We start from the raw sequence: 23572 nt of genomic DNA on the forward strand, positions 1-23572 counted from the left end.
TGTTTAAGAAGATGTGGGATAACTCAGAGACATTTACCAAGTATAGCAACAAGTAAACACAGTCATTTGACTTAACTGCAGGGAAGCAACTCTTCAGTTCTACTTATTCTAATACCCTCACAGTAAGGCACATGCTTCTTTCCTTTTTTTTTTTCTCCAGGCACTTTTTCTCCAGTGCCACAAAAGAACCCAATCTGGGACTTAACCTGGGATGCAAAGCATCAAATTGCTGTTTCCCAGTTCTGCTACAGCCATCATAAAACACCTTAAGCAAATCATCCTGCCTCCATACCCGTCTCTAACAATGGGAAAATCATTTCTCTCACCATTCTTTATTAGTTCATTAATTCAGTGAGGCAACAAGTATGTCCTGTTGCTTAAATGCCATGTGCTTAATGCTATGTGCATTTTTTAGGACTTTGCTTAGACACCTACAGACCCTACTACTTCTGTACTCATCAGCAGCAACATTACATTTGTTCACAGCAGCTAAATGCAGAGTATATATAAATATCACCATGATAGATGACATGCTTTTTCATTTCTCAGAAAAATAACTGTTCTTACTAAATAAAAAAAATAATGGAACTATTATTACTACAAAAATACAGTTTTTCAGCTATTAAGTCAGCAGTACATCTACTGCTATACTTCTCTTAAGATTACTACCGTCACCTGATCATAGGGTAGTGGATAACTTGCACTTGTATTACCTATATTTTAGAACATTCTAGCACTTTCTATAAACATTTTAACATTTTGAGTTATTCTACTCTGTCATTTTCCTGCATGTACATAATCCTGAACCCTGAGAAATGAGACTTTTAGAACTCATTTAATAAGTTTGTCAATAACAGTGTTATGCTGTGAGAATGTTCCTAAGTACAGCCATGTCTCAATTATATTAATCTGTTTCTCAGATTTAAAAACAATTAAAGCAATCATAAGGCACATGCAGCCTTGTTTGAGAAAGTATATTTGAAAAGCAAATGCTTCTCCCCACCCCTGCACAGCTCCAGTTGACAGACAGAAAGAATTCATCAGTGAGAGGGAAAATGCCATTTGTCAGATATGACTGAGGCCAGTTTCCAAGTACTTCAGTTAGAAGAAAAGAAACGCTACAAAAAGAAATATGACAGGTCTACACTGCAACATAAGCTTTTAATTAAGAAATCTAAAGGGAACCAAATCTAAGTTTAAAAAATATAACTCTATCATTGTAATCTATATGAACTTCCAGTCTGTTACTGGTATATTTTCTTAGCTATATCCCTGGCAATTAACTGGACAATCTAGCTTGGCCTCAATAAAAGTATTTCCTTCTATCAGATTTCCTCCCCTCTCACCAATTTCACTGGATGTTCTCCTTTGAACTTTTACTATGCTCATAGGAATCAGAACTCATGACTTGCATTCCTTACTTCATCACTATATACAATTTCTGTCCTTACACATCTTTGTGTACTTTCTGATAGAAGCAGCTCTAGTCTGAGCGTCTCAGTCTCATTTGATTTTTCAGTGGTTATAAGGTTACTTTCCTTTCTTCAGAGAAAAACGTATCAGCTGCACTAAGACATTGCATCAGTGCCCCGAAGAACAACGTGAAAGGTAATGCATCTTGCTCCCCTGGGTACTGTTTTCATTGTCATATGCAATGGTATGCTGGATGGGATAGTGTTCAACTGGAAGTTCCATTAAGCAGCTCTCGGACACCATTAAAGTGTTCTAATAGGTGTGACTTATTGACCGGAAGAGTCGGTAAACAAATGAAGTATAAGTGACAGTACGAGACCAGAGTAACAGTAATTAGCGATGTGACTCCATGAGTAATAGCAAAATTACCCTGACCCAGTTGATGGTAGTAGCAACAAAATCTTCAAAAAATTAAAAAAAAAAAAAAAAAAAAAAAAAAAAAAAAAAAAAATCCCCAATAGGTGGGTTTTCTACCAACACTTATAAGGGTTGTGAGCAAGCTTCCAGGTTCCCATACAACCCACTTCATTCGTGTTGCACTCCAGCCATGTTGGGACACACAGCAGCAGTTGTGCTCCCCATGTTGGCCAGAGCCAGGCACAGGGGTGGAAGGAGAAGGACGGGCTGGCAGCACAGGCCCAGCACACTGCACCCGCAGCTGCTTGCTACAGATGTGCCAGGCTGTGGGGCTTCACAGGAAACCTCCAGCAACCTTCTCCTCTCTGCAGAGCACCAGCACTGCGGTGGGAACCCTGCTTATTTCTGCTCTGTGGAGTTCACACCGGCACCCTCTGCCTTGCCAGGTGCCATGCACAGTCCTGGCTGAGCCGCCACACCTCTCCTGGTGTTCTGCACGTGGTTGCACAAAGGCCTAGCAGGTGTACAATGGCCTATCAATATCCTGCCTCCAATCCGTGTTCCAGGTTTATCCCACGCTACCCTCACCTCAGTGCCAACACAAACACTTCAGAGAGCCTGCATTAATGAGAGCATGACAAAAACAAATCTGATCTGTCTGTGCATGCTTTTTGTCTCCTGGAATCACATCACATACGGTTTTCTGCCTCTCCTGAATAAAGAGAAATGTTATACACAGAAATCAGAGCATTTTAGTGCAAAAATAGAATTTTTCCTCAGAATGTGCATGAAGAAACTATTTTATTTCTTTGATGAAAATACTATTCACGAAACCCCCCCACCAAACTACCAGCTGCTCTCCAGTAGTAAGATGACATGACCAAGAAAATGTTCTTGCTAAGTTCCATAAATAAAACCGGTTTTATTTCTCTTTCCATATCTTAGCAGGCTTAAATGGGATCCCATGGGGGTAATATCCTGGAATATATTAATGCCAAAAAGAAAAACCTATGAATACCACAAGACAAAATACATGCACACAAAATCAATACTCTCAATTTCAGGGTTCCTGATTGCTTAGAGAACTGACAGGAAATGCACTGGTTTCAGTGCAATAATAAAAGGTCTGAAGAAATACCTAGAAAGAATGAACAGAGACAAAATCATATAAAAGCAAGTGGTATTGTCTGTGTATTGAGAGAGGTAATGAAACTGATTGTAATAAGACACCCAGTTGTATGCTTTCCAAAATAATACAAGAGTTGGAAAGGAAATGGAAAAATATGAAAATGTAATACAATGTACAAAAAAATACTCACTTTGAGAGTCTATTTTGTTTGAGGTACAATTAAAAGTTTTTTATCAAGCTACAAATATCCGTAACTGGTTTAGGAGTTGGTTGTCCTTTAGTCATCCAAGGAAAGGAGCAATCAGTAGATGAAGTCTGGCTGATGCAGACTCCAGATAGAGCACGTCTTCAGCACTGGTTATAATTAACCACTAGACCAACTTACAACACAGTTCCTGCTTTCCTCTTCGGATCTAGATTAAATTACCTAGGAACTGCTGTAATTCAAAAAGAAAATGCAGCTACCAGAGCAGGAAGCTGTGGAGGAGCTGAGGCGGCCCCGTCACCCACCTGCGGGGTGTGACCCCCTGTGCCTGCTCCGCTGCCCGAGTGACAGCTCCCAGCTCTCGCCGGCTCTTCCAGCGGCAGCTCCTCCCTTCTGCCAGATGGACAGCACAGCTCGGACTTGGGCTCCGGCTGCGGGGGACCCGGCTCGGGGCAGAAAGCGGCCTTTTATAGCCGGCACGCCGGGCGCTGCGGCTCACACCTCCAGGCTCCGCTGCGAGCACAGCGCCGCTGCCGGGACCCGCACCCCCGCCCGCCGCTGCCCATGGCCCCGCTGCCCCCGCTGCTGCTGCTGCTGTTGCTGCCGGCGGCCGGTGAGTAGAGCAGCGCCCCGGGCACGGCCCTTCCCCGTCCAGCCGCTCCTCCGCGGGCTCTGCTGGACTCGCTCCCTTGCCCGGGTGGGTTTTGGCAGCGTCGGGGGCAGGTGGGAGAGGAGTGGGGAGAGGAGTGTTAGGAGGAACGCTCACGGGAAGTGCCTGTCTTCCCACGCCGGAGAGCAGTCCCCGTGACGGGTGGCCAGCGCTCGGGCACAGCTCGGGGGGACTCGCCACGGGAACCCCCGATGTGCCGCTGCCGGCGGCGGCTGGAGCTGCCCCGACATCCCGCCGTCAGACCGCACCTGCAGGCGGGAGCGGGGCTGGAGGGGCGCACGCTGCCTCTGTAAAGCTCATCGGTAATGTACAACTCTGCCAACGAAGTTCCGTGTTTCGAATCGGTTTGCAGCTTGCACGTGCTGTAATAATCTTTCTATAAAGCCAGTAGCTTTACCCCCGCTCTTCTCTGGGTATTGGAGTGAGCTGTCGCGGAGCACTTGAGTTACTAAGCAGTTCAGAAGCAGGAATTGCTAGAACTGACATTGCCTACAAAACCCTAACTGGGTTATTCTGCGAAATGAATCAGTCTTCATGAATGAGTTATGATGTGAGGATGTAATTAAAGGACCCCTGCCTCACACCTTCACACAGCCAATTACTCACTTTGCAAATATTTAATTATTTTTTTTGTCTCCTACATCCTATTTATTAATCAGTGTTAAAGACCTGTTGTAACAATTGACCGTCCATTTCCTCCTAGCTTTTCTGAGGTATTCATCAGTACAGTATCTGATTGTACTCATTTCTACAAAACTCTGTTATCGTCCCTCTTTTTCAGATAGGTAGGTGGGCTAACACGAAAAAGCATGCTCTAATTTTAGGTTTCCGTGGTGACATGGTAGAACCCAATTTTACCTACAACTGCGTAAAATTATGTGGAACTTCAGCTGCTCAAAGCCTGAGTGCTGGGGCAGCTTGGTACTCCAACCCCAGGATGTTCAGCAGGCTGGGAGCCTACTATTTGTAAACATTAATAGGCATTGTTTTAAAGTGATTCAATTAACTTCATACTGAACGTTTTTGACAGCTGTAAGGATAAAATCCTATCTTCCAGAATAGCAATCAGCTGTCTTAAGCAAAAGATTCTCTTGCGCATTTTTTTATACATTCCTACGCAGCTTACAAATTCACCACACCAAATCTTGCAAATAGCAGGATCCTAAAGAAAAGAGCCTCAATTCATTCCTAGAACAGATTCTGGGCACAGAATGGAGCAGGGTCTGGGGGAAGGCAGACGTCTCATTAAAGCCCATAAGGTAAGGTGCTTGCATAATGGGGCCAACCTAGGGCCCCACCAAGCTCCCTGCCCCAATTCTACTTCCTGACCTCAGATTGCCCCTGTGATTCCTTCTGCATTTTGATCATCCTCCAGACATCATCCTTTACATGGCACAAACCTCAGCAAGAACAATAAGGAAAGCAATGAAATCACTGCTTCTGCCAGCTTGGAGTGCTCATTACAGAGAGCCTGGCTGCGCTCCGATAGCTCTGAGTCAGGCACCTCAGTCACCCACTCCGTGGGCAGTGAGGAGCACGGGAAATGCAATTTACCTGTTTCCCAATTGGTCCAAAGTATCAAAACAGACAAATTTAACCTTTCAAAAAGTTTCCATGTGACCAGAGGTGGTGGAGATAGCATGTGAGTTGTCTGGGCAATAAAATGAGGTGGAAAAGGCCGTTCCTGATGGCTTATGAAACAAAAGGTAAAAATCTAAGCAAAAACTAAGATTTCTATAAGGCATACAGTTCTTTTTTGCAAGATCTTGGAAATGCATCAGAAAGTCTGCTTATTCCCAAGTTTCAAGTTCTGAACTACTGGAGCACTATGACTGCATAGAGATACCCCTATAGGAAATTTTACACATATTTAACATTAAAAAATGTTTCTGTACCCTCAGTCTTTGAAAGCATGGCTTGAAAATTCTTTTTAAACCCACAAAACAGCATATACTGTATTATATGCTAATAATGTAGTCAGGTATCATAATTATGCAAAGTTGTAATCTCAATAAAAATATGAGTACGTATCTGGAAAAATAATCATTATCTTTGCACTGAGCCCATTGAAAAGAGTAAAACATTATAGGAAATAGGACCTTTCACAAAAAAAAAGAAGTGTTTCTAGTTTTTTCCCCCTCTTTGCTATGGAAATTTAAGGGAGTGGATTTTTAAAATACCTTATAAAGCAATGAAACGAAAACAAATCCAATCTGGCTCACTCCCTTTTTCTCGATCTTCAAGGTTGTGTTTGACACAGCTGCACACAATCTGCATGACAAAACCCAAAAAACAGACTAGACATTGAGGGACAATACTGCTCTCTCAGGAATGCATAATCAAACCTCTCATTCACAAAGTCTTCATAAAAACAAACAAAACCACAGAGAACATTTCAAAAACTTAATCATAAAATATTTGGAAATACACAGAACATCAATCCACTCTCTGTGTTCCACAACATTTCTGATAAAACACTTTGGAGATTTTGTTATATTGCAAACACACCACTGCTATCATCATCATCAACAACATTGATACTGTGATTGCTTCCATAGTTCTGGGCATTCTCAGGGGGTATTTCATTGCTTTTATTAACTCAGCTCATAAAGCTGTTGTGACAGACTATCATGTTCACAGTATCTATGCCATGCTGCTTTACAGCTGCATGTCCTGATGGATGTAATGTATGTGAGGTGCTGTAAGACAAATATATTACAAAAGTTTATGTCCTTTTCTTTAACACACATGGCATATTACACTTGAGCTCCTTAGGTACTAGACAGTTCATCACTTCTACTTGTCATGGATTTAAATCAAGGGACTGGGAATTGTCCCAAGTTAGCAAACAATTCTCTGGTGAAACCAGGAATATGACTTGGAAATCCCTATTTTTTTTCTTTCTGACTTGTATCTTTCCTACACCATCCTTACCCAGTTGCCAGGAACTGAGACACAATGTAAAAAATCTTCACTTTTTTCAGTCCCCAAGGTCTTGCAGAGCATACCCAGCTTTGCTGTTAACCGTGGTTCCTCCAGACATTGCTGGCTGTTTACAAGAGTAATCATTACTAAACATGGAAGAGCATAACCAGTTGTCACTTGTAAAGCTGCAGCCTTATTGCAGGGTTTTCAGCTCAGAATTTACTGAACTGGTACTGGCAATGAAGATAATATTTTCAGTGCTATCATAAAACAAATCTGTTTATAACCAAATGGATGCTTCTGTTACCCAGAACCAAAATCTCACACTAAACATACAGGTAATGTTCTGGAACAGGAGCCATGCACAACAAATACTGTTCGCTGTCTTAGCAAGGAAGTTTAGTGTCAACTCAGCAGTTTTGAAATGAAACTGCTATTGACTACATAACAAGGAAGCTTTTCTTAACTCCTCAGGATATGATTGCTTTTAATCAATGGCTAAAGCTGCATGTGCGAGTTTAAACACTGTTGTTTCAACACTTCTGCCTCTAGATCACATGCCCAAAAAGCAGGAGGGACAAGATCTGGAAGTGGTCACCAGTCATGAAAGTACTAAATGCTGCCTCAGGATCCTTCCTAAAGGGTTTTTCTACCATTCTCACACACAAACCAATTGAATTTCTTACTGAGGTGATTTCATGAGGTGTTTAAATTCCATTCTTTCATGACATTACAAGTGCCAGAGGTCACCAGCATCCCACACATTTCAAGTTACTCAACTGTGCTGGGACCGGTATTTTTTCTGTCAGATTTTCCATTAACTGATTACAGTTAATCATATAATCTATTATGATATAATCTATTACAAAAGATTAGTCTATTATGCTATTATAATAGGTTATGTGATTATGCAGATTATATAAAAACTGCATAATCATATCGTTATTTTGTAGGAAAGTAACTATCAAAGACTTCAACAATGAAGTCTAACTATTTTTTTTCTGCTGTTCGTCTCCCTCACAGGTATTATCAGTTATTAAATCTTAATGTCTTTTGGAATCTGTAACCAGTACAGGAGTTTATGTTTATAAACTGTTCTCCTCATACCAAAATAAGTAATTAGTTTATTTAATAAGAAACTCTAATCAGAAGCCTACTAAAACTAATTTTTTTGTAGTCATTCAGCTTCGTAAAATTTGCTGTGAATAGCTTGGAGCCTGCACTTCAAGGAGAGGCTGCCCATTACCATCGGGGTCTTCAGTGTTTAGTTCAACCTCTCAGGATGACATGAACCCCTAAAAATGCCACCCAGAGTCTCAACAATTTTCTGCTGCTTGGGACCTCTTGCTTTAGTACTGGCATGAGATGGTTAAAATATAGTTCCTAAATTAAGTTTTGTTCTGGAGAAATAATAGTGAGAACCACTTTAACAGCAACAACCCCAAACAAAAGTAAACAGGAAAATAACCAAACCCCACCTTTCTAATTTCCCTGGAAAAGACTCCAAGCAGCCACCCATTTCCCTGCCTTACATCCACCACACCATCCCTACCAGTTATTTGACTGCTTTGTCTAAAAATGGGGAAAACCAAAACCCTATCATAAAGGACCTATTTGTTCCAGAGTAAAGCACTATGTTCTACAAAATAACATAAGCAAAATTGCACATTATGTTAAAGAGAAAACACTGCAACCCTGGGGCAGCTAATCTTAGCAACTGGGTGGGTCTGGCCCTCACCAGCTTGAAGACTGGAAATGATGGCTCTGCCATTGTACACTGCCTCCACGGGGGGAAACCACTGCAGCCATTCTGTGTTCAGTATTCTGCTCACTGTGGACTGGGGACAGAGGGTCTGGGTCAAGCAGCGTGGCCCCAAAGTGTCAAAAATAAACCTGGATTATTTTCTAGTACTGTCATTTATTATCAACGCTTTAAAAAAACCCACACAACCCCAACTATTTAATATTTGCACGCTGGATTCAATAATAGTTTTTCTTGCACAGTTTATAAAGGTGCTTTTGGGGAAGGCCGTTTGAGAAATCGAAGAGGAATTCTGGAATTAGCCGGAGCCATCAGATGCACCACAGGGCGCTCTCCTTTTGCCTACCTACGCTATGGATGCTACTGCGGCCTGGGAGGAAAAGGATGGCCCAAGGACAGAGTAGACTGGTGAGAGTAACTAGTTATCTGACTAATTAAGTGCTGAATGCAGATGACAAATAAAAGGACTAAAATATAAATTAGACCTATTTGGAAGAGGGAGCAGTTTAAACACACCTCAGATTGCTAAGAAACTCTGAAGCATTGAAACTGTGTTTCTGTAGATTTACATGATCTTGGCTTTAGTTCAAATTCTCATTGCACAGGATTCACAGTACAGCTGAGAGTCTTTGCTGTTCGACAAAGAGCTAAACAACTAAAGTCTTGTTGAAGAAGCTTTAAAGTTCAAACATTGAAGCCATCTAAAGGAAAAATTAAGAAACAAAGGCAATAAAAAATCTTTTGATTTTACTATCTTCCATATTACTAGTATTCAAAATAATACATAAGAATTACACAAAATTCAACCTGCTGAAAAATAATTCAAAAAACCAAACCTTCCTACTTAGGGCTAAATCTCAGCATACTGACTACCATCAAAGCAATTTATAATTGAATGTTAATTGACAAGAAGATGGTTGTCTGGGTTTTGTTCTGGTTTTGTTTTGTTATTGTTGTGTGGTTTGGTTTATTTTTTAAAATTTCTATGCATGAAATGGAGTTCCTGAGCCGTGTTGTTCAACTGTTATGTACCACAGGATCTTTACATGGCGATTTGTGGGGAATGACCAAGTAATTACTTAATAAGCACAGGAAAAACAGTAATTGCAAAGTGAGAGCTCACGGCATTAACTTTTCCTATTGCAGACACCAATTCCTCAGGCAACCTAAACACCATCTACCTACTGTAATCTGATGGTTTTAGTCTACCAGGAGTATGAATGAATGAATACTTTGTGGATACACCCAGTTCTTCCAGCAAGTCAAAAAGAAAGGGTGTAATTAGTTTGCAGCAAAAACTTACAAGCTGCCTAATTTCAGGTCCTTGTTACCTCCTCTACTTGCTTTTCTGGGCTTGCAATGACTCCACACCAGAGACACTACAGCAGAATATTTTAATGCCTTTCTTAAGCATTAAAATGTCATTAATTCTTACTGTTCAGTTTCACAATGTCATAGAAAGCCTATAAATTCGTTGTGCCAATTATGCCAAGAACAATTCTGAACCAATGATTTTGAGCAACTTTCCGAATTTTCTAATGATAATGAGCTAACAGTTAATTTTGTGGAAGGGGCTAGGAAAAAAACACACTCACATATAACTGAGAATGCTGTGAAGATTCAGTTAGCTCAATGTGTAGCAAACATTTTTCTCATCACTTATTGCATGAAAAAACAGTAATTTTTTCCAGGTGATCTATGAAACAATTACCCTGGTTTCGTTCCTGAGCAGGTAATGCTTGTACACTCACTGAGGTTGACTGCTTCATTATTTCACCTCTGATAAACCCCACCTAGACTGTGTGACCATAACTCCCCATTTCTGTTCCTCTCAGGTGCTGCTTTCACCACGACTGCTGCTATGGGAGGGCAGAACAAGCAGGCTGTCAGCCCAAGACTGAAAGCTACCACTGGGAATGCAAAGACAATTCTGCTGTGTGTGGTGAGTGAGCACTTGGCAGTTTTTTGGGGTTGGGTTGTTTTGTTATTTTCATTTGGTTGTTTCTTACTTCTAATAATTATCTCATTAGAAAGTTATTTTCTTAATTAACTGTAAAACTCAGTTTACCATTCTTCCTTTAGTGACTTTTTTGCCAGGATACACTGTGCCTCCAGAAAGCCCAGCTAAACCAATCAACTGAATGCAGTTTCTTCTTAATCCTCCCCTACTGCCTGACATAAGCAAAGCTGTGATCTAGAAGCATCTATTACCTTTTGAGAAAACACAAGCACAGCCATCCTCCTTGCACTCAGCACTTACATCTGCTGAGGAACCCACGTTATGCTACACTCTGCAAGTCTCCAGCTGGAGAGCAACCACAAACAGGAGACAAGAAAATTCTAACAGTTTAAAAAGGAACTTTTCCCTACTTAGCAGAAAATACTTCCCGCTATTTATAGGTTTATAATAGACATTGTTTGGGCATATTTGTCCCTGATCAGTTACTGATGGCTGCAATTTATGAATGAACTAATAATTACAGTTTACAGTTTCAGACAATGAGGTAACAAAATATTTGATGAGTATGTTTATTTCTGGAAGCTAAATTAACAAATATTAATTTGAAAATATTTACATAACACAAGTGTAGAAATTGCAACAGATTTCTGACCACATCCTGATAAATTTTGTTTGACTGTTCCAAAATATACTTGCCATGCTAAGGTAAGGGAAGGACAAAGAGATAACCAAGAAAGAAAAACTTCAAAAAATGGTTAAAGGGAAAAATCAGCTTTTCTTTCACATGATTTGTTCACAACCCCAAAGTTTTAGCAAATGCTTTCCAATATACTCAAAGACTCATTGAAGCTGTAGTTTCTCACAGGCCCCCAATATTTACAGGGTTTTTTTCTTCTTGTTGTCACATTTTTGTATTTTTTTAAAATTTATTTTTATTTTTTTATTTTGCTTGTTTTGTTTTTAAAATCAGATGCTCAGCCAGTTACTTTGCATATAATTTTATGCTTCTACCTAGAATGCAAGTGAGCTTTAGAATTGGTTATTATTTGCACTACAGAAATGCTAAACCCCTTACATAAACTTGCTTCAAACAAGTCTGAGTTTATGACTACCATGGTTTCAAAGGCAACAGTTGGCCATTCACAGAGAACAAAAAACCCTCTCATTTCATAACTCAATTTAGAATTTGCCTGACCTGAAAACAGAAGAAAGTTTGGACATTACTTCCTTTCCTCCTTCACATTCAACGTTTACTTTACCCAAGTGTCTACCTCATTCATAATCTCTCCTTACTCATTTCTTCTCCTGCCCCAGATGTACAAAGCACCTTCTCTCTCAATTAATTAATTAATGTCACATTACAGTCCAGCCTTATTTGGCTGTAAAGATTCTGCTCCTGACAATATTCAAAATACTGACCAAGACAGCAGGCATGGTGTCAGGAAGCCAAGTCCCTGGTGTAGCATGGGGAAGACAAAGTCTGGAGCAATGCCAGAACAGAAGAAGGGATAGTTCTAGTTCACATGTTTTGATTTTTTATCCTATCATGTTGTTCATGCTACTTGTGCTGTTGAGTAACTCTTAGGGCAGCTAGTTGCACCATAAACACACATACATAGAGAACACTTCCATTTCATGGCAGAATTTGAGTTCATTCACAAAACTGAACACTTGTTCTGCTCCTGGACAAATCTCAAGCAGAGATTTGGCTAAGCTTTTAAAACGGTAAACACTCAGACAAAATGTAATCAAGGCTTCTTCAGTTTACAGACAGTTACAGAGAGAATAAAAACCACACACTTCTGGGTTGGCACACTGAACCCAAAATACATTGCTGTAGAAGAAAATGTTCATGCCAAGAAGAAAAACTCATGCCAAGAAATCTGTTAAGTTACAACATTACAATTATAAAACAAACATGACAAGACATGGATTTTATCACACAAACACACCTTACCTAACTTCTTACTGAATGCCTCAATAAAAAAAGGTGGGCAGCTCAGGCTGGACATGGAACACCTTTGCATGCAATGTATATACCCCATGTATCATTTTTAATGCTACATCCTGTAGTAGATTATAGAGGCCATGTGAATGGATTATATTCCCAAAGTCAAGTTTCACTAGAGCAAGAGAAAAGGCAGGGAGGGTCCCATACCACTTTCCAAAGAGGGATCAGTTATCAGAGTTCCTTTATTAAAAACCTGGAAGAAGAGTACTTAAATCTTTATCTATCTGTTGTGTTTTCACCTGCCATGATCAGTGATTACTGACAGGTTCTCAGTCTCACCAAAGCTCAGTACAGTTCCTATTGCACTTAAAGTGTAAGGCATTTATATGGCAAATATGGAACGTGAGGGAGCAATTCTTGGTACTCCCTTTGGGATTTTTAAATTCTTCAGACTAATATCAAACTTACTGTGTTTTCTTCCAGATTCACTAGAAGATCAATGTCAAAAAATGGCATGTGAATGTGACCGAGAAGCTGCCAAATGTTTTTCTAAAGCTCCCTACCACAGAAAATACCTTTTGTGGCCAGACTTTCTGTGTGGTGAGATTCAGCCTTTGTGTAGGGATTAGATACATGACTCTTGTATATATTTAAAATCTAAAATGACTTTTTTTTGGCCACAATAATGACAACAAATGATTTTCCCCTTTCTTGATACTCCTTCATTCCACCTCAGCCTCTCTACCCCAAAACGGCCAAAGTAAACATTTTTCCTCTCATTTACCTTCTCCCATACACTTTTATTGACTAAATAGAAATCTGAATTTATCACCTTAAGGAGTAACTGACAATGTTAATTTTTGTTTATATGCAGATTCACAGATTTTTCAGATTGATAATAGCATTCACTGTGAACTTTTTATCCCCCCTCCACTGGCTGTAAGATACAAATCAAACTTCTCCACTAACAAATCTCAGCACTTTGAACTCACTGGAAAAAATGCATGAAGCTACAGTGTCAGCACAAAGCGCCCTCTCATCTACATTAAACACTTATCACAAAGACTACTTAAAGTGTTGAATTTCATTCACCTGGAGTAATCCTACCTGCATTGAAGAAGGCCTAATATAATAATTTTTTTCCTTGCACTTACTTTTTAAATAGAGTTTTCTAAACAGCTGCTTATTTGATATGGCTCAAACTCCTTACTCTATGTACACCCTGAATTTCCTATAAGCACAGGGAGGAATTCTACCCTTAGAACTTTAGAGCCAGATTTAAAAATGCAAATGCAAACCATCACCAAAAGAGAAACATGAAAAAATGTAGAAGTTGTTGGCACCAACTGCCTTTCCCACAAGTGTTTGATCCTGCACACCAAGAGTTTATGAAGCTCAGAAGTGTATACACCTCATCAGGATATAAAGCTGGTTTTACCTGGGGTCACTGCATAGATATTTTTAACCCTATGGGAAGAGAAACCAGTACCCTGAACTGCTGAATAATACACGTTTTTTCCAACTGCTGATTTTAACAGGAGTGTTTTATGTCTTTCACCCACCTCAACTTACTGAAAGATGCAGGGCTAAAGAACAGGTTTGCACAAGTCAAAGCCAATAATGTGTACTTCAATATACAAAAGGAAAAAAAAAATCAAAACCCAAACAAAATAACCCATCTCTATAGGAATAGTGAAGATTTCAAGAGAGATCTTTAATTATGAAAAATATTCATAGGCATATTTAGTCCACATTACTGACACAAATGAAATAAAGCAAACAAATGCTGAATGCAAGGGGACAAAGTTCTTGAAAAAAATCTTACCTTTTGATTCAGTCAAAGGAACGTACATTAACAAATACCAATCCTGCTTTTACACAAAATAACTTTCCAGTCAATATTTGCTCACAGACATAGATACACACATAATATTGCCATAAGTAATTACAGTGTCAGGTCACTTTTCCGAAATAATCCTTTTTAAGAGATAACCCTGAATTTAAGAATTAGCAACAGAACTCAAGAAGAGAGAAAAAAAGGAGCTATTGATGAAGTCTAACTGATCTGAATAAAAAACTGTCCATGGTAATTACCACATTTTCCAAGACACAAGAAAATTCAAGTCTTTGCCTTCAACTGCAGAAATTTTGGAAAAAGCTCTACTGTGAGGCTGTGTATAGGGCAGTCACAACGCTACATGTAAAGAAGACTGAAATAAATTAAGTTCTTTCAACATCAAGGCTATCCAGGAAGGGCATTCCTTTGGCAAACTGAAGGAGGAACACACTGCTGGTATGAAATGCTAAGTTTAAAAGGGAAAAGAAAGAAATCACTGTAGCAGTGTAGAAGATATTGATTTTAAGGCAGGCTTGAAAATACACAGAATGCTCAGGACAGAATACAGAAATTGATCTGATACAAACAGGGTGAGATGACTGCATGAGTTTTACATGGCTATGCAGGAATGTGCCTTTTTTTTTTTTTCCCAACAAAAAATTCCTTTTTCCTTCATCTTCCAATTTGGAATCAGCTGGTTTAAGACAAACTTACCTTAAAGCTTTTTCGAATGTTTAAATTAACGTAATCCACCATTTTCACTGCCACATACATAAAGAAGAAAAGTAAAGTTTATTCAAAATGTCCATTTTTAGAAGGTAAACAGCTCAAGAGTTCCAATGCCAATCACTGCACGTGTGTCTCCAAACGCCTGATCTCTGTAACCACAAGATCAATGTTTATAACTGGGTTAAAATACAAGGCCCAGTAAAACAAACAATTGCAAACAAACTGAGGAATAAAAGGCCAAAAAATGGCAACAAAAAGTCCCTGGGTTGAGACTTTCCAGAAATGGCTCCACATTCTGTGAGGAATAGTCCTGTGAAAAAGGAAAGGGAAAAACTTAGAGGAAATTTCTGGTTTGTTTTTACCCAGCTCTAAGAAAAGCTAATAGGTGCTACAGCTTTAAATCACTTAGCTCTTACTCGGGTACCTGTAAAAAAACACCATTTGGCACTGCAGGAAAAACTTTCCTAAGCCCAGTAGTAGGAGATTTGCAGAGGAAGCACTAAGTCAGTGCACTCAGAGCCCGAAGCGCAGCAGGTTCCAGTGCCACATCCCAGCTCTGCCTCCTGCTGTCCCGCGTTCCCCGCGCTGCTCTGGGCACCTTCTGCCCTCTGTCGGCTGGCAAAGGGAAAACCCAGTACTCACCTAAACCAACTGCCCCCATACAATTTCCAAAGATCACACCAACAATGAATGTTAATACGCTTGAACTAAGACTGAGGTAGTAACAGAAAACAGATTCTGATAAATTATCAGGACTACTATCAGTATAACTAAACTTATTTATGGTTCTGAGGACTCGTGCTGTAATAACTCCACTGTATCATGACTACATTCTGATGTATTTAGTTCTCAGCTGACAGCTAATACCAGGCACAGTAAGAGGCAGTTCTCAAGGCAAGGTTTAGTATCTCCCAGTGAACATGCTGGTTACTGTTTTCACATTTGCTACATCTGACAAGTAAAACCAACTCTAAGAAACCCTTGGAAGCATGCACAGAAATCAAGGTGTTCAAGAGCAAGCAGTAGCATATGTGGGAATGCAGATTCACATGTTGTTATTAACTTCAGAGTTTGGGTTAGACACTCATTCCAGTGAGCAACTGTGAAATTGTAAGGCTGTCACTTTCTCTTTATAAGGCTATGTACTTCCTACCCTCTTCCACAAGCTTAGTAAGACTTACTTCAATTCTCTTCTTGACCAGAGCCTCCAAAAGGAGAGTATTTCCAGAACAGAGAGCAACATGGCATTTACAATTATAAATCTTGATGTCCAATAGTGCACATCTAGCCAATCCCAAGCAAATTCAGCTATCAGCTGGTATGGCAAAAATAAATACTTTACAGTGAATTCTCTCCATTGCCTCCAAGAAGGATCTTTAAGGTCCTGTAAATTAGGATAAAAAAACTTAATCAATTTTCTATTAAACTGATGTAATACTGGCTTATTTCCACTAGTGTTTTGTTGAAAAGCTGGGGGTTTTATACACTGAAAGCAGTAATTTATCTGTATTATACTTACTAGTAGGTAATACCATAATGCAGTAATTTCTATTAGATTAGAACATCACTTTCTGTAGTCACATGAATGTCAGAAGAATCAGTTTCATGCATTTAAAGTCTTAAAAGCCTAAAATCAATCCTATTAAAGGTAATGGTTGCAAGCTTATAACTAAAGCAAGTAGCATATTTAATGTTTTGAATACTTACAAGCAGTTTTGTGACAGTATCTTCATACTTGTCTTCTTGCATAGGACAAATTGTGTGGATGAAAGGTAGGAAAGCTTCTGCGTAATCAAACAAATATAGGTATAACATACTGAGTCTTGGAGAACTCTTCAGTGCATACAGCAGAAAGAGTGATTTTCCTGGGTTTACAGCCTAAAAGGTATCAAATTATCAAGTTTCAGTCAGTGAAAAAATAAAATGAAACTGGGACATGCCAACTCTTAGATTTTCTGACAATCACTTTTCAAAAGGTTGTTTTTCAAATACAACAGTTCATTAAACTGAGCAGTTTTTACACAGCTAATTCCACTACTTTAACACTCCTCCTGGCTTTAAGAGAATCTTCTTTTAAAGGTATTACTTTAAAAATAATTAATATGCATGACATGACACTTTATATAAAGTTTACCTTATATTCCCAAAGATTCTGTGGTGGTTTAACACCTAAAGTTTTCACACATTCCAGTTCTGCCATAATAGCTCTCCTATGGTTACTGTTCTCTACACTGTAAGGCTCTTTGGTGAAATCCTCTTCTGTCAGTGTTAGGAGGAGTCTACAAAAGCAGAAGAATTAACAAGGTAAACAGTGCCTCTTCACCAAAAAAGATAACTAACAAATATACAACTGCACACTGAAACAATAAGCTACTGACAGGGTAGCACCTTTTGGGTAAAAGAATTACAGAATACTTTGGGTTGGAAGGGACTTTAAAAGATCATCATTACATTGCATATCAAGTGTTCTATGCCAACTGCATCTCAGAGCCTGGGTTTTAAATTTCCTTCTTTTCCAGTTTCCTCTTGCCTGCTTCCAGCATGGTTCTTGGGTGGAATAAATATGCATATAGCACATGCACATTGCCACAAGAAAGGAAAGGTGGAAGGAGTGGATAATACATCAGTAGAACTTTACTCTTGGTATCATTTCAGTCTGCATTATCAGCATTTTAAAAAGTTCTTAGAAAATTTCCAGGTACCTTGCTAAGTATGTACTACTAAAAGTTTTCAAAAGCAGTAGTTAAAACTTCTTCTGATACATCAACAGAATATTCCCACAATCTATGTAACACACTACAGTCATTTCACAGTAAGCCACCCCTAATGAATTTATCACATAATAGTTGTCCTTGACCCTTGGGTCTCACCTTCCATTTACTTTCTCCAGTAAAAATCTTTCTTTGTAATGTGAAGCCCATGGGCCCAGCTGCTCCAGCCAGAGTATCACTTCCTCAGGAGTCCACTTAGCAACAGGCTTGTGGACAAGAAGATCATCTTCAAATTCTCTGCTGCTCCAGTGATAGCCAAGTAGAACTACCTGCAGGTAGATTACAAAGATAAATAAACAAAGATCCTTTACTTGCAAAGCAAGTACATGAATGATATAAATAAACACACAATAAGAGGCTTGACACGTAGAGTCTTCCATTTCATGGAGACTAAAATATTCAGGTTATAAGAAAGTATTTTGAAGTTTTACCCACTAACTTCCATTTGCTGTACTCTGCAGTTGTAGCTCCTGACTGACAGCTCTGAAGGCCACTTTACATACTCTACTCAGCTGGAGTCTCTTCTGTGCTGACAATCTTTTTTCTGTGCATGTAATTTAAGAATATTTGATTGCATGCTTAAGGAAGCCAAATAGGGAAAACCAACCAGATAAAACTTACTGCTACACAAGTTAAAGCTGTCAGAACGCCTGAGAAAAACCCTCCTCGAGGATTAATCCTTCCTGTGTTCCGAACTGTAGGCATCTGGTCATTCCCATATTTTTGGAAAGTTGCTAAGCTGCGTGCTACATCACTGTTTTGTTGAATATCTTCTTTTCTTTGTTCAATGGCATCAGAAAATAGCTTTTCAATAACATCCCTAATAGGAAAAATATTTGTCATTATACTGTAACCATTGAGGCTTAATATTCAGAAAAGGGACTAATTTTTGGATTTTTGTTTTCCAGCCTTTACTGAAAACTATCATCTTTGAAAGCAAGAAAAAAATTAGTTATTAAAGCTTAGTAAACTTAATAATTATATCAATCACTGCCAAACAACATTTTCCTTAGCTTCTCAAGCTAAAATATCATGTATCTCCCAAGTTATTTCTTATATAAAATTAGAATTCTTTGTGCCACTGGCAAGCCTCAATTATTAAAAAGTGCTAAGCAAAAGACAACATAACAGCCTACCATCTATTTATTTAAATATTATTAACCCCATATAAAGTATTACTAACAAAACAACTTGTGTGTAATTCAAGACAGCAAATAGATGTTTTTAGCTTTGTTCTGCAATATGATTACATTTCTTCCAATAAGTAATTCCTATAACAGAAGCTACTACACAATTATCCAAGATCAATCTAACTTAGAATTATTAGAAAAAAAGCAGCTGTATTAGAAGATTGAGGCCTCTCCAATCTCCCAAAAAATTTAGAAGGGGAGGAAAGTCCTCTCCCCAAACAAATCTCCCCCCTCAAAACAAACCCAACTAACCCGCTCCTTAATTCCATGTGCTTGAACAGTTCATTACAAGTGCACAAGCTGAAAATCTTTGGGATTTAAATTTCTTTGTGAGAGTTCCGATTACCAATTACCTAAGAGTATCTGCAGCAAACTCAAGAAACCAGACAGCTAATTTCTGTGGTTTCATTTATGTAAAAAAGACATTCACAAAATAGTTCACTCACCTGAGGAGGATGTTGACTTTGGGGAATCCTTCCCATTTTTCTCTGCATTCAGGGCATTCATTTTTCTTGGACGATACCCACCACAAGGCCAAGCAATGCCTACAGAAGCTGTGCCCACAGTTCAGGGTGGTGGGATTGATCAGAATGTCGTAGCAGCAGTGGCACAGGAACTCACTGACTGATATCTGCCGGCCCAGGCCAGGAGTAGCACACGGTTCAACTTCTGCCCTCTCTGCTTCCCCTGCACACGGTTCAACTTCTGCCTTCTCTGTTTCCCCTCGTAAAGTCTCCTCTTCTTCCATTTTCCTTTATGCCTTACTTGAACAGAAAGCTCTCTTAGATCTTCAAACCAGATAAGGCATTACTTCTGCAAAGCAACGTGAAAACAGCTATTAGAGAAGTCTAGAATCATAAGCAATGTGATTTATCATTGCACCGCTTTTGTCACTCGGATGGTTTTAAATATTTTAAGTAACTCAGCCCTCCCCAAAATGAAACATGATCTACTTTATCAACAATATATTCATTGCCAACTACAATCAAAACCAGATGCTAGATGTAAACAACTGGGCTCAATCTCCCTATGCTTTCTTCTCCGGTGTTACAAAATAAATGAAAGTGAAACAAAATAGCTCACGATGATTCACATGACTTTTGACAGTAGCTTTAGTCAAGGTTTTAGTAAAAGAAACCAGTTAAAGAAATTATCATTAAAAAGTACCATCACAGGATACAAAAATAAAATACCAGTATAACATAATGATCTAATTTACTTGATCCCTCCTCCTTCTAAGCAAATGGACTAAAACATTACTAACAGAGGTCAATGCTAGACATTGCTGGGCGATGTAAAATAAAAACTTTGATCTACCAAGTCATATACCTCAGAATCATGAGGGATTGATCTGCACACCTTCTCAGCAAAACCCTGACCTCCACATTAACTTTACTTGCAGTTACTTTGTTAGTATTACAGAAAATTCACAGATGAATTTAAGGCAGTTCCAAGCTCGCAAAAAATATAAACCTATTTGTTTGATTTTCTTACTCCATTCTCTTAGATAGCAGTATATAGTTCCTTAAGAAAAGCACTGATCCAGATAATTCACTCATCACTCATGATACGTCAGAAGATACCAAGAACTAGACAATTTTCTCCTCGGGCACTACCAAACCACAATATGATTACACTCTCCACCATGTGGCTCCTGCTAACTACTAACTTACCAACTTGCCTTCTAGATCAAGCACGAAGAGGTAAGCACGCAAGCAGGTAGAGAACAGAAATTACGAAAATCCAAAGTACAGAAACCAATAGTGAAATTAGAATCCTCAGACTTCCTGCCTGTATTTCCCGGGCAAAGCACAATCTGTTGGCTTTCTAAAACAAACCGGAAACAGCACTTACAAGAGGAGAAAAAAAACCCCAGGATTTTTTACCTAGAAACATTCTTCTAGTTTTCCTTAAAGACAGACGCAACAGGATTTCTGTGGAAAATGCAGGAAAAATATTTCACCGCGCAGTCTGCGCCAAGCAAGAGCCAGCAGCAGAATGATTCCTGGCTCCTCTCCTGTCTCTCGCCAGCTCCAGCCTCCTGCCCTCCGCGCTGTCTTGTCAGGCGCAGCACGGCCGGGGTTCCCGGGCAGGGCCGGCCGCAGCCCGACACCCTGCAGCAGGCTCGGGCCCCGCGGCGCCCCGGCCGCAGCCCCGGGCCGAGGAGGGGCCGCGCCCGCCCCGCCGCTTCCGCCCCGCGGCTCCTCCCTCACCACAGCCGCTGGAGAGCACCGCAGCCCCTCGCCTTTTTATTTCAAGCGTTTAAAATCACCGGACATGAGCGCCGCTACACCCCCATTTCTGGGAATACACGCACTTCCATATTCATGAGAACTGAGGTACGCCTGCTTACTACGGAGCCAGGTGGCCTCCCTTCGCAGAAACTGAACAAGGTTGATTTTACAATAAGATTCGAGGTGTAATCTTAGAAGTAAATAAGACATTCAGGTTTGATTGCAATGCTAATGCATCCTGCACAGAGACTATTCTTACCACGTAAGAGTCTATATCTCCACACATTCACAATTACTTCTAAGTCTATCTCTCCACACATTCACAATTACTTCTATCAGTCTCTGCTCCCTTACTGAAATTCTTTTTTACTAGCCCCAAAAAAATTGATGCACTCTCTACAACACCCTGACAGGAGACCGTAGCCGGGTGGGGAAGGACCTCTTCAAGGAACAAGTGACAGGACACAGCTTTACTCTGCAGCAGGAGAGTAGGAAAGATTAGACATTGGAATGGGCTGCACAGGGAATCACCGTCCCTGGAGGCATTTAAGGACTGGACATAGCATCGAGTGCCACGGTCTGAGTGAGAGAGTGTTTGACCACAGGTGGGACTCAATCATCCCAGAGGTTTTTCCCAATCTAATTGATTCTGTGAATTTTTAAAGTGCCTCTGAGATGTATTTTTTCAACTATTTAACACAGTGACATTTTCTTTTAAGATTTTGTTCCGGTTTGATACAAAACTACAAGTCCAGTTCAAATGACATTTCAGTTAATTATTCCAGCCCATTTCAAGAAAGAAAATAGATTCTCATTGTTTTCCCTCTCATATTATCCAATGTTTTCCAGAGAACCAATCAGCAGATCTTTAAACTACACTAGCATGAAAGAATTCAACCTCTTCTAGATCTGAGGAAGTGCATCTAGATCTACCTTGGCATGCAAGGTAGAAATGCGGCCCAGAATACTTGTTCTAGAATAGTTTTTTTACTACTTTTTTGTGCCTTTTCACTTAGCTTCACATTCAATGTTCAGTAAAGTAAAAGAGCACACAAGTGTTTGATAGTCTGAGCAGCAGACTTGAATGATGTGAAAACTTTCTTTCTGTTTCAGTTTATAAAACTTTTGACATATAAAAAGCTATGGAATCTCAAACTAACTGCTTGTATTGCCCTCTCCCACTTTTCAGGTGTTCCTTCTGCTTATGTAATAATACATACATGGTGACGTAAAAAATGTCTAATCTGTAAGACATAGCAGTTCAATTCCTTTTTAAGTACTTTATTATAGTACCTTACTGTTTGACTTGCAGTTTATTTTGTGGGTGAGGGAAGCAAAGAGTTCCTAGATTTGTCAGCTACTTGGGAGGAAAATGTCAGGCTTCTAAAACAGCCATCAACAACTTTAAAGTGCCATGAGCACTTTAACCAGGACCTGCAGAAATGCATCTTTAAAAACTGAGGAGTAACATGAAAATTTTATGCTTCAGCCCACTTACTGTAAAATAAAAACATCTCCGTCATTTTAACAAACATCTTACTGGGAGCCCATTTAATCATACTAGATGATTTGCTGGGAATGTCTGTTGAATAAATTGCTTATACTAAAAAGGCAAAGCTTAATAGTGAAGAATCTTTAAAAGCTCTCACCACTAAATCCTGCATAATTATTTATCTTTTTCTGTAGGCAGAAAGGTAACCCTTCAATTTATAGAGAATTTTTCATTTGCTTTCATTCTGCTGGAATTCTGGAAAAGATGCTTTATGAGCCCTGTGAACTCCAGCCCTGCAGCACAAACTCTGAACTCTTGTGCCGCCCGTGCCCACAACTCCTGCCCTGTGCCCCTGTGCCCCTGTGCAGCACCTTCTCTCTGGGGCAGGCCTGTCTTCCACGGCGCTGCTGCGGGCCCATCCTGCTGGGCGCTGCTCTTCTACAGCGAGGTATCAAAGTCCGCTTGTAACAGGGAGACGCTCCTTCTGTAATACGCCAAGACCTTCGGTTCCCCTGGAATTATCATCATTAAGGCATCGTCGCTAGCAGTTCTCCACCATCCTGGTGTCTCCTAGGCAGAGTCCCATCCCTTCTTCCTCGCTGGTGCTAGTAGCGCTTTTCTGGCTTTCAGGGCGAGGCCCACACCCATGGCATTTCACCATACCCCACAGAACTGAGGCTGGCGTTGGACTTCCTTCCCCCCGGCAGCCCTGCTGCAGCCAGCGCGGTCCTGCGGCCCCCGAGAGCACACGGCAGGCTGCCGAAGGCACCGTTCAGAGCCGGCGGCGCCGAGCCCGCGGGCGGACGGGGCGGCGCGGCCCTGAGGGCTCCGCCCCGGTAGGAAATGGCGGCGGCCCGGGCTCCCGTGCGCGCTCCCGGGCGGCGCGC

General features: G+C 40.2%; 2 protein-coding genes across 3 annotated transcripts; one reads left to right on the forward strand and one right to left on the reverse strand.

Moving 5' to 3' along the window:
- Positions 1–3705: 3705 nt before the first annotated feature.
- On the forward strand, positions 3706–13215 carry PLA2G10 (phospholipase A2 group X). Its single transcript, XM_040079153.2, has 4 exons — positions 3706–3777; positions 8764–8929; positions 10357–10463; positions 12916–13215. The coding sequence occupies exons 1-4, from the start codon at positions 3729–3731 to the stop codon at positions 13059–13061; spliced, it is 468 nt and encodes a 155-aa protein (XP_039935087.1). The 5' UTR covers positions 3706–3728; the 3' UTR covers positions 13062–13215.
- A 913-nt stretch (positions 13216–14128) lies between these two features.
- Positions 14129–23490, reverse strand: BFAR (bifunctional apoptosis regulator). 2 transcript variants are annotated; one of them, XM_040079152.2, is made up of 8 exons: positions 23057–23490; positions 19406–19772; positions 18391–18589; positions 17869–18038; positions 17133–17277; positions 16706–16876; positions 16180–16382; positions 14129–15308 (listed from the first exon to the last, which is right to left on the reverse strand). In XM_040079152.2, the coding sequence occupies exons 2-8, from the start codon at positions 19705–19707 to the stop codon at positions 15116–15118; spliced, it is 1383 nt and encodes a 460-aa protein (XP_039935086.1). In that variant the 5' UTR covers positions 19708–19772; positions 23057–23490; the 3' UTR covers positions 14129–15115. The 2 variants fall into 2 exon arrangements, with proteins under 2 accessions (XP_039935086.1, XP_039935085.1); XM_040079151.2 differs by lacking the exon at positions 23057–23490 and adding an exon at positions 20846–21091.
- Positions 23491–23572: the final 82 nt, after the last annotated feature.

The sequence above is a fragment of the Hirundo rustica genome, chromosome 15, assembly GCF_015227805.2.
Source record: "Hirundo rustica isolate bHirRus1 chromosome 15, bHirRus1.pri.v3, whole genome shotgun sequence".
NCBI classification, from domain to species: Eukaryota; Metazoa; Chordata; class Aves; order Passeriformes; family Hirundinidae; genus Hirundo; species Hirundo rustica.

Excerpts from the sequence above, each read along its gene's own strand:
- PLA2G10 (XM_040079153.2), top strand. The coding sequence starts at position 3,729 with ATGGCCCCGCTGCCCCCGCTGCTGCTGCTGCTGTTGCTGCCGGCGGCC. Across the intron at positions 8,930-10,356 it reads CCCAAGGACAGAGTAGACTG|GTGCTGCTTTCACCACGACT; the intron begins GTGAGAGTAACT and ends TGTTCCTCTCAG. Across the intron at positions 10,464-12,915 it reads AGACAATTCTGCTGTGTGTG|ATTCACTAGAAGATCAATGT; the intron begins GTGAGTGAGCAC and ends GTTTTCTTCCAG.
- BFAR (XM_040079152.2), bottom strand. The coding sequence starts at position 19,707 with ATGGAAGAAGAGGAGACTTTACGAGGGGAAACAGAGAAGGCAGAAGTT. Across the intron at positions 17,278-17,868 it reads CTGGAGAAAGTAAATGGAAG|ACTCCTCCTAACACTGACAG; the intron begins GTGAGACCCAAG and ends CTGCTTTTGTAG. Across the intron at positions 16,383-16,705 it reads ATACTGTCACAAAACTGCTT|GACCTTAAAGATCCTTCTTG; the intron begins GTAAGTATTCAA and ends CCTAATTTACAG.